Below are 16085 nucleotides of genomic sequence, written 5' to 3'. Positions count from 1 at the left end.
GTTGTCTTTTGGCACTGGACAAGTGAACACTGAAGTATTTATCATTTTGTTATTGGAAATACTGAGAGAAGAAAGATTTGTTGTGTGCTTTGCTCATTTTTAGCATTTTGTGCTGAGATACTGCTCCTTTCTGTTATTGATATTTTTAACACTATTGATGAATAGCTGTATATATGCTGACTTGCTGTTAATTAAAATCTCATGGTTTACTTCTGGAGGTTATCAGTTATGTGGTTCTCACATTATCTGCCAGCAGGGAACAGGTGGGCTTCGTGCATTTGTTGTCTTGTGCCTTTATTTCTGCCCTGTCTGTGCTGTCTGACTCCTTAAAGGAGCTAAAAAAGTTACCATGAATGCATCTAAAACTCGGTGTCCTATGGTCATGTACAGTATGTACTGTATGTGTGTGTCTGCATGTTTGTGTATGATTAACGTGTGAAAATCTGGTGTCATGAGCAATTGACCTGTGGGGTACTTTTAATATAATGCGGTCAGGGAGAGGGGCAGAGAAAGTTGCATATGGACAGACTGTCAGCAGGCAGATCTCCATCCACTTTCATCTGTCTTGCTCTCACTCTCTTACAAACACAAATGTGCACACAGCCAACTTTTCAGTGCTCTCATCTCACCTTGCCATAGGTAATCTTGGTTTGTATGGGTTTTGACATTTTAGGTCATGGGTTAATCTGTTAATTCACCTGTGTTCTGCTCTCTTCTTCCCTGTTGTTCTCTGTTCTGACATGACCTCCCGTTGGTTGGACCACTGAGCTAATGCTGGATGTGTTGTTGTTGTTGCCACAGCTGTCGTATCGTGAAGATGTTTTACTGAGGCCAAAAGAAGCCTGTAATCTAAAGATGATTGTCTGTACTTTTGGCTCATATTCTGCTCATATTTATTGCGTCAAGATGAGTAAACAGCATTATTTGGAATTACTGGCCCATGTTTGGATGCATAAAATATCTTAAATATATAGAGTCTCATTCAGCTGTTCACTGCTGTAGCCCTGGCTTTTGTGAAGTTGGAGAGCAGAGTATTTATCAAATAATCTTTACAGGGAAGAAATGTGTTTAAATCGATGCACACAAGTGTCCTGATTAAATACTGTTGCAGTGTTTATTTTGTTTGGTGGATATTTTATATTATATAGCAATGTACTTGTACACTGTTGAATTGCCCTGCATACAAATACCTCTTCTTCATCGCCATAGAAATGATCATCTCCATTAATGTAAATGCCCCTTGCTGATTCAGTTAAGGACTGGCTGATGCTAAATGGTTCAAGGTTTAACCTCACTGAGCATTTATTTGTATGGACAGGAATATCCACAATGATAGCTTGTGATTGTGAGTGTAGATTGTTGATTGTCGTCGATGGATAGATGGATGTTATGGACAGGTATACTGAATGTGTGGGATAAAAAAAAACAACTATCCCCTTCCTTTGTTACTGGGAAAAGCACTTAGTTAAAGAACTTGTACAAACATACACACAAGGCCACAAACATACACACACAACTGTTATCTATAAATGTCAAATTTCCTATTGTCATACTAGCTGGAATTGGTTGTGCTGTACTCTATGTGTGCAGCTGTATGCACATGCCTGTGTGTGTGCTTGTTATAGATTTGGCAGTGTCGGGATCTGTGTTGAGATCAATAAACTAAAAGGTTGACATGCACACACATACCCACAGAAGCGCACAGTTTGAGGATGATGGATGTCTTGCATGTTGGCCCTGTTACCCCTTTGCCATCAAAACACACACAGATCTTCACTGTTCTACCATTATATTTCAGACAGAAAGACAATAAGAGGAGACAAGGAGGGCAATCCAGAGAGAGAGGGAAGCTTAGAGCTGCTGTGAAACATCTGCTGAAAGGACAAAAAAGTGCATGACTTTGCTGCTCTTTTCTCCCCGTGTTTTCATCAGAAAGTGAATGATTTATCAATAATGCTGATGGTGTGTGTGGTGGATTGGTGAGCAGGGTGAGACCTTGTCAAGATGAAGTTTGCTAGCTTTGTTGAATGTGACAGCTCTTTGTTCTTGTGTGTGCTCTATGTGGGTGAGAGGAGGAATGAGAGATGAATTAAGAGACCTGATCAAATGGGGTTTGCAATGAAACTGTTCATGACCAGTCAGTGAAACTCACACATAGACAGTCTGCATTATTCAAATGTATCTTTACCCCATCCCTCTCTGTCTCGCTAACATACATGCACAACCTTTTTAGATTTTGCGGATCATTGGTGTGTGACTGCAGCGGGATCAGGCTAATTAAGCAGACAGTAATGCTAATGATTTGGACTCATTAGTTGTTGGTAGGAATCACACAGGCCTTTGACACCCCTCTGGTTTATATCATACTATGGTCCAGTGCATCCAAGGCCAAGAATATATTGCATTGCCCTCTGTTTCCAGAAGATATATTGCTATTGATATTGTAATGGCCCTGTATATGAACTACCTACTATACCAATTTTAAAATGATATATTCAGATACATTTGTATAACTGCATGCAGTGCAAATAAGTTTTTACTAGTTCTCTAAGAGCAAGCCCACCTTTAACATCTTCCTCTTCACCTTCAACTGTGTCCACTCAGGATGAACCTCACAAATATTTACACACTTTTTCACATTTGGGCTTTTGTTTTCTTCGCCTGCTGCTGTGCCACTCTGTTGACGTGAGCTGCAGTACAGAATGAGGTCATTCAAACACCTCCATTCCAAAAGATAGAAAATATTCTGCTATACTGCTTCCTCCATTGCCCATCAGTGCATCTTAGCAGACAGCACTGTCAGGCTGAGAAGTGATCTGCAGTACAGTGGCATTTTATCAGTGAACTTTTTATTACCATTTACTACTTTTTGAACTTTATTTTGTAGTGTCTACTTTTATGGCTATTTGACACAACTCAGAATGTGACACTCACAGGTAAAACCTGAGACATGACAATTATGGTGTTCTGCAGATAGCAGAAATGTGTAATATGCCACTACTCTGCCACTAGCCACCCTTCCTCTTTGCGTTGCACTTGGTGATGTAAGGCTTAGATGCAGCTGCTCGCCCATAGATCTCCATTCCATGAAGCTCTCTACGCACTGTTCTTGAGCTAATCTGAAGGCCACATGAAGTTTGGAGGTCTGTAGCTATTGACTCTGCAGAAAGTTGGCGACTTCTGAGCACTATGCGTCTCAGCATCCACTGACCCCGCGTTGTGATATTACGTGGCTTACCACTTCGTGGCTGAGTTGCTGTCATTCCCAATCACTTCCACTTTATTATAATACCACTAACAGTTGACTGTGGAATATTTAGTAGTGAGGACATTTCACGACTGGACTTATTGCACAGGTGGCATCAGAGCGACCCATTCTTTCACAAATGTTTGTAGAAGCGGTCTGCATGCCTAGGTACTTGATTATATACACCTGTAACCATGGAAGTGATTGGAACACCTGAATTCATTGATTTGGATGGGTGAGTGAATACTTCTGGCATTATAGTGTATTTGGGAACAGGCAACAATTCAGCAAATTGCTTTGATTTAGACGTGAAAACCTTTAAATCAAATATCAAAGAACTTTCACAGACAGATTGCTGCTGACAATACAGATGGAAAAGTTGTACTAAAAAAGCAATTCAAAACAATGAAAAAAAACAATTTCATTGTATTTCTGCTGATGCTTTCTGTTTGTTTTCTGTTTGCTGCTGTCCTTCTGAGTTTTATTTGTCTTTCTTTCTTTGTTTCTGCTGCTTACACAAGTTATTACTGTCAGCGTCTCAGCCTGGAATTCCTATCACCAGTTTACAGTATGTATGTCTGCTGAAGTATACTAGCAAAATACATACAAACTCAGTTAAGAACATGGAAGAGTTAGAGACTAAACAGCTAGACTACAATGACAAAGACTACTGTAGAGCAATAGATTACTGAATGTTCAGCAACTGATGGTGAAAAAAAAGACTACGTAATATTCTGGCCAAAATTGCCCTCATTTCTAAACGTTACATTAAAATGAATAACATTACTTCTTAAACGTTACATTAAAATGAATAACATTACCTCTTATTGCTTTCTAACAAACTTTGGAATGAGCTCTGTAAATAGGATCAGTAAGCTATCTTTCAAGCAGTAGTTTATTGCTAATGTAAAATATCAGCCTTTCACCAGACTGAAAAAAAACTTAGTTGGCTATAACAATGTCATTCAAAATGTCTGTAACAAAATCGTCAGGTGTGAGTTTTCATAAAATCGGAATTTACACAGTCATACTTTCCCCCTTTATCCTCAGTGTCAGAGCAGTTTTTTTATATAATATTATCCAAATACATCATCTAACATCACAATTCACTGCTTTGACCTGTTTGCAGTGCTCAAAATGTGTGAGTGAGTTAGTTTCTTCATGACAACCTGATATCATTGAATCTGTTTTCATAATGATGTGTATATGGGGCAGGGTGCACGGTGTTGTTTATTCATACAACATGGCAGCAGGAGAACAAACAGAAGGGTTGAGATTAGCAGTCTTAATAGCTAGTGTGTAACAAAATGAATGCCAGTGGAGTGCCTGTTTATGTGCTTATGTTTGTGTTTACCTGTTTGCACGCCATCAGTCTGAGCTCAGAGCTCCTCTACCAAGTATATAAATCCATAGAGCAGAGGAGTTTGATAATGCCCTCTGCTTGACATTGTCTCTTTTTAACACACAGACATGCACACACACACTTGACATTAAAACACACAATCAAATATGTGTCACGCACACGGTGGGCGTAGTGTGAGTGAAGTGAGTACCATTAAGCCTAAATGGCAGCAGTGACATGCACCAGTTATGATGTATGAGGGGGGAAAAGGTCTCAGTTAGCATGCACTAAATGCTCAGTTCGTAAACAGGGAGTGTGAGAGAGAGGTGGGAAGAACGGGAGAGACAGGATGAATGAAAATGAATTAGGACGATGAGGGGATAAAATCCTCTCCTTTTTAGAATAAGAGGTGGTAATGCTTTCTTCTGTTTTTTTAATAGATCTGTGAGATATGCAAATTAGACACAGGTAAAACGATCTGTAATTAATTAAGAGAGAGTAGGGGAATGAAAGAGCAAGGTGCAAAGTGGCTGGATAGCTCACTAATTGATAACAGGGAGTGCTTAAGTGGGAACAACTAAACTAAATTGTATGAAGCTGTTAAGAAGCTTGAAAGGGGCAGAACAAAGCTAACAGTAGCACAAGCATGCTAGCAAGGGGGTGACAGAAAGTGGAGAACAGGCAGATAGATTATTGTTTCTTCTAATAAATGGATTGGAAAGCTTTCACACAAATACAACACAGTCTGATTAAAATGTAAATGTCATACAATCTAATTCCAATTCAGCTTTTTTGAATTCTGGCTCTTCAGCTGCTGGAAGTAAATTTTATTGTAAATGGTATGAAATGCAAATGTGTTTCTTTTATTCAGCTGTGCTTATTGTATGGAGTCTTGTAACAAATATAATGTTTTATTAAATAAGCCTCCTTGACTCACTGACTTATTTAGTTTTTTTTTTTTTTTAGCATAAAGAAAAGAGAATTATGACAGAAGCTACCTCAACTGGAAGTCCAATAAAGAAAGATGTCACAGCATTGGTTACAGTCACAGTTAAACAAGTTATTTTTTCTCCTCTTCTTCTAATAATCAACATCTCCTGTCTGTCTGTCTCACCGTTCCTCTCTCCATGCCCACGCTCTTTCTATCACTCTGATGTGCTAGTTTCTATGTATATATTTCTCTTTGCTCTTATTGCATTCAGGTGGAAGGAAGGGTTTGAGGTGCTAACAGTAATCATACGCCACCACCTCAAGGCCCAGACATAGACATCTTATCCCTTCCACACACACACATATGCAGAAACAGAAATACAAACTGATTATAGTAATCAAATCTAAGGCTTGGATGGTCCAGGTGATTGCATGATTCTTTTTGGTGTGTGTGTCAGTGGATGCATAACCATATAGTATTTTTCTTTGGACAAATTCGACAGCTGTGGGTGTACTGCAGTGGTAGAAATGGATTTCTGCAAGTGAGCATATTTGTGTTTTTAGATGTTCGTCTTTGTGCCACAGTTGTATGCATGTACGTATATCTGTACTTTCACAGCTTGTGCTTGCACGTTTAAATGTGAAGCATGGATATGCCTTGTTTGGAGGGTGGGCTGTAGGCTGTTTGCTTGATTTGATCACAAATAGTGCATAAAATTAAATTACACAATTAATTTTCAGTTTAGAACACTTTATTCAATAGTAACACCCACTTTCCCTTTTCAAGCCTTCCCCACAATGTGCTTAGGCATGCTTCGGCATTAACATTTTACCCCCTTGCACATGGAGGCAGTGTATATAAGGCAGGATTAAACAAAGAAGGCATCCTGCATTTACAATATTTCCTTGGTTTGAAGGGTTGTCTAAAGAGTGGTGTGTGTGCTACTTTTATTTATATACTGTATGTGTTTGAACATGGAATGCATGCATACAACATTATTAATTCTACCCTGCTTTTCTCAAGTTATACTTTGGTATGAGCAGCAATCCGTGACTCTACAGTAGTCATTTGCTAGAATCAATGATTTTCTCTTTGTTGGACTCCTTCAGGAGTAGATTTAGCTCATTCCAGAATCAAAATGCTGTTTGGCTGTATCATAGCCACTCAATAAATGCAAACAAGAGTGGGGTGCACACTAGTAAGATGCTGCAGATCAGTCTCAGTTTTCTCTGTCTGCTTTCAGTCTTTGAGAAAAGGCTTACTTATATTGACACTGAGTGATTGGATTTCTGCCGAGCCACAAAGCTACTGTGTGATCTTCTGGCTTCAGAGAGTGTGAACTGGGCAGAAATGAAGCTACTGTGGAGCTGGTCAGAGAGGTCAGAAGGATCTCTGTGGTAGCATTAAGGGAACGATGCCCAAGTGACTCCTGCTTACCCGTCATGTTGGAATTGAGTTGTTAACAAGGCTGTAGTAGCTTGTTAGTTTGTATGTGTGGACAGTGCACATGTACACAAACATGGCAATTTTGGATGTTAGCAGTATTTGTTGTAGCTGTGATTGTTTTTTGTTTGCGTGGCTGGGTGTATGAGAGGGAGAGAGTGCGTGTATTGAAACTTTCCAAAGCCCCAGGAGTCATTTCTAGTGTTAGGAGTCCCTTTTGCTAATTAGCATGAGACATCTGTCCAGACAGCTGCTGGAGGGAGGTCACAATGAGAGTAGTGGAAACCTGCATGCATATGTGACCGATGGTGACCCGGTTACACATATAAACATCAACATATACAGTACATGTTTACGTTATTTTACACACTAAATTGCATTCACAGATAAAGGTATGCACACATTTTTGCATTGTCATGTTTAAACAAAGTCAATTTTACAGATAGGTTTGCTTAGCTTTTTTACAGATAGGGAAGGGAACAGGGGGTGACAGTAAAATACTTTCCTTCACTGCTCATTGTTTCTGTTTTTGTAGTATGACAATAGTTAGAGATGAATATAGCATGAACTGACAAAACGTATGAATAACCTTTACTATTCTAGTGATTCTTATTGTTTATTTTTCACATACGGTCCCATACAAAGCAGCGTCAGAAGGAATAAGTAGGAGCAGAGAGGAACAGTGATGTTGATAGACAAGAACAAAAGGCAAAGATTGAATTTTGCGTCTGTCTCCATCATTCTCCTTCCTGCCTTATTCCTTGTCTCTGTCACAGCCATGTTTCCTATAGAAAGACTATTTTATGGCAGCAGTCAGTGTTAAAATAATGAAGTTTTATGGAGACTCTGTGGAAGATTAAACTACTATTAGCCATGCTCCGTCACCCTTTCCAGCTGTTGCCTTTTGTTTATGGCTAAAAAGTGTTTTATGACACACGGTGCTTTAGTCACCTAGACAATTATAGCTAATGATGTATGAGTGGCACTGTATTTTTTCACCAGGAGTAGAGGGGAGAGAGGGTTGGACAGAGAGGCGAGTAAAGGAGCAGGGGCAGTCAAAGAATGAGAAGTGAGCAATTAAACAAGTGCATAGATGATCTGATGAGAGGCAGGCAGGAGCAATGATAAGAGAACAAAATTAAAGGGTAGGCTGGGAGACAGTTAAGAGGGGAGAGGCAGAAACAAGTGTTTCAGACAGAAGAAAGTCAAAAGCAAGGTACAAAGACTGCACTCTTATCCTTGTTCAGAAGTAAATGATGTCAATTGAATGAAATGCCTTGAAAGTGTTTTGTAAAGAGAGCAGTGGGTAAAAGAACAGAGTTGAAATGATAGATGAGAACAGAAAGAGTGGGTAATGAATGACATTACTCTTTGTTTTGAGTTAGTGAACAAGAGTAGAACACCAACAAATTTATGAATGTTTTTCTACCGTATAACCATTTTCTTTTTCCAGATTCTTAATGGCATTGTTCCATTCATTCTTTAGAAATGTGTCCTTTACTCATACTTAACAGATGTTATGTATCTTGTGTCCAAGCTTACATTTCTGCCTGTTTCGGGTCGTTTGTCCCTTCCCTATCGGAGGCATCTCATTAAATAACCCTCTTACGATAGCGGGAGGTATTGCAAAAATTATGCCAATATTAACAACATGTCACACTACCAAGCTTTACAGACCTTTGTCTTCATGAAAAAGCTGAAAACGCATTGGCTAGCTAGCAGGATAGCTAGCAGAATGCTAATGGAACTCTGTCATAACTATGATGTTACGATTATGAAACCACCACAGTTTCTTTGTTTTATTTAAGGAAAAAAAAAAATTGGTTATGTTGAGGAGCAAAAGAATATTGTTCAGATTTAGGAAAAACCTACTTGGTTACATTTAGAAACAAAGCCACATTGTTATGTTTTGGAACAAAAACACAAACCACACATTAGAATTGAACTTGGATGTCCAGAGGGAAAGTCCTGTATTTTGTCTACCTAGCCATCCACCCAGCTAAAACAGACTTTGTGTCTCTATATGTCTAATCCTTTTCTCCTGTCATCATTAATATGGTCGCTGGTTGCCAAACTATAACATTTTGTCATAGTAACCTGCTGGCACAAACAACATATTCTGTAGCAGTTTCCAGGAGGACAGTGTTGAAAATGAGGAGACATAAAAAAGAAGGGTCAGGTGAGAAGAAGACAAACGCAGCAGGAGTAAAGAGATGTTACCCTTGAATGACTGAGAAAGGGCGTCAGACATTGACAGAGTTTTGATAACAGGAGGAACACTCGAACAAGCAGATACACAGTGACCTGCTGTTGCTGCAATATAAAGGGAAACTTATGACATTACAACAGAAATGATGTACTGTAGGGGTGTCTGGATTTCTAAATTGTAGTTGGTCTCATGGCACCATTTCAAAGTCTTCTTGCTGTAGGGTTTAACGATTATGTAGTTACTGGTTAAGACATGACACATAAATATTTAAATTGCACTAGAAGGTTTTCTTCTAACTGTCTGTGATTATGAGACAGAAGTAGAAACAGAGAGGAAGAGGGTGAAGTCCACTCAAAAATCTGTGTATTCCGTGTAAATTAGTGAGAAATGTTGAGATTTAAGGATGGGTAGGTGTTTGTAGGTGTTTGCATGTCACACACAAGTGTTGTCATATTTGCATGTGTTTTGTAAGATTCTTGACAGCTACCTTGAGAACCTTTTGATAGAAGTTTTCTCAAATCACTTATGCCAAGCTTCACACAGAGTTTCAAGCTTGCACATTTCCATGATGTTCTTTTTCATAATATTCACACTTCAGATACCATGAATCACATTATCCAAGCCAGAAAATATCTTAAAAGGTGACGGTACAGACTTGCTATTTCTTTGAAACATAAAAAAGACACAACTTACTCCTAACTTCTTTCTTTTCTTATGACCAATCACTTAGAGTATGTGAAGCCTGCTTATTTCTGCCATACCAATGACATCCTTTCTTCCCTATTCTAAATGCAGTGGTGTGTTTTGTTGTGTTGCAGGTGGTGGAGACCAACTTGGTGGCCTTTGATTGTCACTGGATCCTGATTAATGAGGTGAGTGTGATGGAAATGATTTATGGATTCTGTATTGCTTCGCCTTTAGTTCACCCTTTTCTTTCAATTATCCAGGGTATATTTATGGTTTTAGATCCTTAAGCCTGATCTGTCTGATTTTGTTATTGTCTTAGATGTCTCAAGGACAGAGGAGAGCTTAAAAAGTTGGCTTCTTTTGTTTCACATCACTTTATCCAATACAACACAAAACATTATTGCCAAGGACAATAAAGTTTATTTTAGTGAGCTCCCGCTGTTCTTAACCGCAAGCAAAAACAATACAATAAAGATTTTATATTTTATGCTCACCACTTTTTTAACATAGAGCCATGGTATGCAAACACTTTTTTTTTTAATTTTCAAATATGGCAAAGGTGGCCTTGGAGGAATTCCGTTGGATTAGCATATATCTGCTGGTTTAAAATGAGTATCGCTACTGAAATATTAAGGGGTTTTTGGATTAATAAGAGCAGACAAGCACTGACAGTGCACAAAGTCATTCTTCTACTCCTCAGAGTATAAAGTTTTTTGTCCCGTGAGTTTTTTTACATCCATGTTCATAATCAACGGTCAGCATGACTACTGGACAAAAGAGACATCCAACTAAACTTGAACGTCAGCTATAATTTCATATTCATTTTGAATATAAACTCCTCTTTCATCTTACTTCATGAGAAGTGTGTTAAAAAACAACATTATCAGTTACATTTGCATGTGTGTGTACTTGTAGCAGAAGGGCCTGGGGAATGCACCAATGAGTAATGTCAATGATAATGTCAATGAGTGTCCCCGCATAACTGGACAAACCTGTGTGTATGAGGGTGTTACTCGTGTTGTGAGGACATGAACATGTTTACACAGTCACACTATGGGGACTTAGCGGTTATGGGGGACAAAGGCAGTTCACCAAAATGTAAATCATTACACTTTAGAGTGATGACTTATTTTGAGGTGGGGTTAAGGCTAGGGTAAGTGTCCAGGAAATTAATGTAAGTCAAGTTACTGTCCCCTGGAGTTATCATACAGTAACTTGACTGTGAGTTTCTGTGTGTGTGCACGTTTGAATGCGCACTGCTAGCTAATGCACTGTGTCTTGGTAGCCTTGGGCTTTACAGTAAACTAGAAAGGCACAGCAGGGGGTTCAAGCTGCCACACACTTGTACAAACAAAGGCAAGTGTGCAAACAGAATCACATACACAAGCAGATGTACTGAAAGAAGAGCAAAAGTCAACATCTGCAGGAACAATTAAATTCTAATTTGGTACAGCATTAGCAAACACTCGGCTGCTTTAGCATACTGCAGTTTCTTTCCCCCCATTCCGTTATCATAGACTGTAAGTATAAAAATGCTGCTACTATAAATGCTGCAAGGCTCAGAATTCCTATTACTTGTTCAGTTTTGAGAAAAAAAGTATGCATTTGAAACAAATATTAGTTTGCATAACATACATTAATGCTGCAGAGACAGCCAATACTGTGATTTCCTTCTGATGTTTGCTTTTAGATTGTTTGAGTTGCTGAAGGAAGGTTTACATTTTTTCATACTTGATATGCAGGACAGGCTGCCGTAATATTATCACATGCCCCCTAAGTATATCAAAAAACCTCTCACTGTTATTTTTTGCATTTTTTAAATGCTAATTCTACCAGGGAGTGAGGGACAAGAGTAGCCTTGTCCCTGCACCTTGCTGTTTTGAAATGCTTGTACTGTCTTGTTTTTGGGTATTCTCAATTTGTTTTTTAAGACGCGGCCACACTGAGCAGCAGCGAGTTCCAATAGCTCTGTCCTCTTTTGTGTTTTTTTTCTTTCCGTGCTTTCTGAATTTGTCTATCAAGATTGGTGTGTGGTATCTGTTCTTATGGTGCCTTGTTGCTTGCTCTGTTGTTTTTGTCCCTTACTGCTGCTGGAACACTGGAATTTCCCCACTGTGGGATAAATAAAGTTCTACCCTACCCTATCCTACTCTAATGAAGATGGCAACCTTATCACATGTAAAAATGGGGATAGATCCATTGATAACAACCTGTCTTAATTAGTTACTGGCTTCAGCAAAGAATTGTTATGCCACTTAGGTAAATGTGTCTCCTCTGCTTATTGAGATTGATGTGTTTTCATAATATAACACTCGAGACTTACTACTCGCATAAAAAAAGAGCAAATTATCTATTGCATTAAACCTTTCACACAACATAGACGGCAATGTCAAAAAGATACTGTGCAGTCAATCATGTATTGACTGTCATGTGGGCTAAATCCACATCTAGCCATGAGATAAATTGCCTCCACAATGCTTTAAAACCTGTTAGCTATCTGTTTCTATATCTGTTCATGCTTTCTGGCAGCTAACTGCTCTTTGCTTAGCTTTGTGGGAGACTTATCATGTTATTCTGCAGCCTGCATGTATGTCTAGCAGCATGTAGCCAGTAATGGTTTGTACCTGCTGCTTTCAAGGACTCGGTGGTGAAACGTAGCCTAGCAGACCTATCCACCCTCAGTTGTAAAATATCAAAATATCAAAATAAAATATCACTGAGGTATGTTTTCTCATTCTTATTGTTGTAGATTTAAAAGCAAAGCTGACAATACAGCATATAAAGTTTGTGTTCACAGGTGCAAATCACATCAAGTTAAGCTGTGTTTATTTCCTAAGTCATAGGAGCTTTTCTATTCACAAATAAGAATGGAAAGTGACAAACAGTTCAGTTCCTCTAGATTTACAATATTAATAACAATTTGTAGATTTCAGATTCCAATGGCTTTTGACAGCATTGTAATATAGTCTGGTAGTCACTCGTAGGTGGCTAATTGCAAAAAGAGAGCGGTTGACAGCTGATAACACCTCAGCAAACAAAATCCTCACAGGTAACCACTGAAGCCTGTAATGTTAATGTTAGAGAGCTCAACCACCAGACAGTGAGGAATGCAGAAGCTCACATCCTCACCGATCGTAAGTGGTAGATGCAAGCCAAAGTCAGCCAGGCAATCAGAAGGCAGCAGTGCTAAGAGATTATTGGGTGAGTGCAGACAAGAGGAGTAGGACTGGTCTAAGATCACCAAAAAAGAGAGGAAGGGGCTGGTGGTGTCAGAGGTATTCAGGATGGAGGAAAAGCACCATAAGATCAAGTATGTGTGACAGGGCTGACATGGATGCTGGACAACCTTGGAAGATGTTAGCGTCAGAAAAAAATCACTGGTTCCGACCTATGGAATATGACACAGGCAAGACTAAGCTTTCTAATCAGAGCAACATGTGATACACTCATCTGTCCACGGAAGGTGGACCACTGGTTTGACAACAAAGAGTGCTGCTGCAGGAAGGAAGTAGTCAGAGGGGGTGCAATACCCTGGGAGAGCCTCATCTGGTTTGCCAGGGAAAGATCCAAGCCAAGTGTTCCATCATGATATTCCCCCTACCAACAACTGGAGCATTAGGTTTGACCTTGATAGAAAGTTCCACAGTGAGATCCCCTCCATAGCCCTCCACCCTGACTGTGCTGGGATCATCCTATGGGGCGAGGGAGCAGAGGCTGCTTGTGCAGTGTCCTAAACCTAAACATAAAACAGTTTATTCATCCTGTAGTCCCTACAAGTAAATAATGCAATGTAAGATCATATATTTTGATGGAAACAAATACACTATATGTTAACATTTTACTGAGCAGTATGAGCATGTTTGTGACTTGGCAGCTACTTAAATTAACAACGTGTCCTCATGATGTCAGCAGAAAATGTAATCCGATCAGATACATTTTCTACAAAGCATATTTACTTTGTGCTATTTTTATTGTAATAGATTCAAATAAATTATAAACTGGTCATCTTAACCCTGAAACATACTCCAAAATATTCCAGATTATATTACCAGTCATATTGAAAATACACTAATCATTTCACTCAGAAATGATTAGTGCTCATTAACTGTTTTTCAGTTCATTTGCTGAGCAGCTAGAAAGTATTTATGTCAGGTTCTCTGAAAATTAAGTGAAAAAGTGGCATAGTTATAGAAAAATAAGTCCAAGAATTAAGTTAAATTATAAATTTTAATTTTATTCCAAACCAGGTAAAAATTAATGAAGAAACAATACTTGAGGCACAGATTTTAATTGTACTAAAAATCATAAATGCCTCAAATAATTTAAATAAAAGCTTCACGCATATCTAGTAATGATACAAAGTCCAAAGTCCTAACTCTGGTTATCAATGCTAAGATTGAAATATATTCCGATTGTTCGGATGTAGACACAATCCTCCTATATGTAAAGTCCTCTAGCAGAGTGCTAAAAGTGGATGTGATTACAATATTTTTTCATACTTAATGTATTTTAATACTTTGGAGAATGAATATTCCTGTGTGTTAAAGTGCTCTCCCTCCCTGTGCTTTATTATAGATGAGGTGGTACTGTATGGTTGTCATAACTCTGCTTTATCTACAGGCAGCAGTCACACAACCCCACTGACGGGGAGTTCACAGTTCATAATTGATCATCCTTACTCTCTCCATCTCCTTCATTTGACTCTGGATGAGAGGATGAGGAGGAGAAATAATCAGGGACAAAAATGGCTTCTTCTTTTTTCTGTCTTTCTCTTAAGTTGGGATAACTCCACTACTGACCTTTCTGACTTTTTCTATCTATTCATTCATGTCTGGCCTTTTTGTCTCTGAAAGGAGCAAGTGCATGTAGTAAGATGGGGCAAGATTAGGCTTTTTATTCTGTCATGTTAGGTAGCTAGCTACCTAACATGTAGGGCTGTATGTATGTATGTAGGACTTTATTGATCCCACAATGGGGAAATTTCTGCAGGACTGTATTGATGGCTCTTCACAAGGTATGATATCCTATAAAAGTCATCCAAGCGAAATTTTGGGGACGGTCATGATTTGAATATAACTGAAGGGTTATGTGGTCTTCTGTAATTCAAAAACATTCTACAAACCTCTGGATAATGAAGTTCCATCAAAGCCCATTTTACTCCACCAATGTGAAGCAGTCAATGTCACAGTGATCTTCTGAGCTATATAAGATATATATTTTGTTTGTGTGTGTGTGTGTGTGTGTGTGTGTGTGTGTGTGTGTGTGTGTGTGTATTTTATGATTCTGAGATCCAGTCAATTTGAGGAACTGGGCGTGTAACTAATATTGTGTATTAATAATAATAACTGCTGTGCAGATGTCAACAATTAACCACAATGGACACAGTCATGGCGCTTAACAGCCCCATTTAGTGGTTAGTGATATAAATGTATGTGAAAGTGAACTCAAATCATTTTGAAACACTGTGACCTGACAAAGATGTCGTGCCATTCATTGTTCTGGGAAAAAAATTGAAGATGTGACAGTAATTTTAGGGTGCAATCTCAGCTAAGTTTGAGAACTTTATTATTTACAGCTACCAAAGTACTTTTAGAGAGAGAACAAGTTAACAGTGGTGCACATTCTGTGCACAGCTGGAAGTTACCCAGCATGATTGCAGCCCTGTTCTTGCTAAGCGACTCCACTATACCTGTTGTTCAAGGCAAGTGTGATTCCTCCTATCCAGATTCCACTGCACAGTCTAGGAATCAGATTTTTTTTATCACAATTTTGTCTTCTTTGTTATTGGTGCTCATACAGAAGCTGTTTTTAACAGTGATAAAATAGCCTTACCTTGTTTTCTTCCTCTTTGGTACTGTAATCCATTGTCATCTTAACCTTAGTGCTTTGGAGAATGAAGACATACATTCCCCGAAGGTTTTCTCTTGTTAACTAGTCATTAACATTTGGTCTATTTTTGTACTCTGTTTCATTTTGTCAGTCTTATTCATTCATCTTGCTACACCTACCTTAGCTCTGTCCCTCCTCTCTATTTGATAGTTTTTATGTATGTGGATGTACAGTATTTGAACTCAAGTAAATCACCCTGATCAAGGCTGACATTTATTAAATGAAGAAGATTGTTCCACTTAGTCAGCTAGTGTTGCTGAGTTATTCTTACAGATTCTGGATTTGAACCCAAAACAGATAAAATATAAGACACCCAACTCCTGGATGTAACAACATT

The 16085-nt window shown here is 38.7% G+C and overlaps 1 protein-coding gene across 7 annotated transcripts in view; it reads left to right on the top strand.

The window, feature by feature from the left end:
* grid2 (glutamate receptor, ionotropic, delta 2) overlaps window positions 1-16085 on the top strand; it is a 437846-nt gene that overhangs the window by 274230 nt on the left and 147531 nt on the right. For all 7 annotated transcript variants that reach the window (XR_002275145.1, XR_002275146.1, XM_020602378.1 and 4 more), the window contains one exon: window positions 9991-10044. Coding sequence is in view for 5 of the 7 variants with exons in the window: in XM_020602378.1 (XP_020458034.1) it covers window positions 9991-10044 (54 nt within the window). In the remaining 2 variants the exon portion in view is untranslated. The remainder of the gene's footprint in view (window positions 1-9990; window positions 10045-16085) is intronic.

This window comes from Monopterus albus, unplaced genomic scaffold, assembly GCF_001952655.1.
Source record: "Monopterus albus unplaced genomic scaffold, M_albus_1.0 scaffold56.1, whole genome shotgun sequence".
Lineage (NCBI taxonomy): Eukaryota > Metazoa > Chordata > Actinopteri > Synbranchiformes > Synbranchidae > Monopterus > Monopterus albus.
The sequence above is the reverse complement of the archived record's forward strand: the minus strand, read 5'-3'. Positions and strand labels throughout refer to the sequence as shown.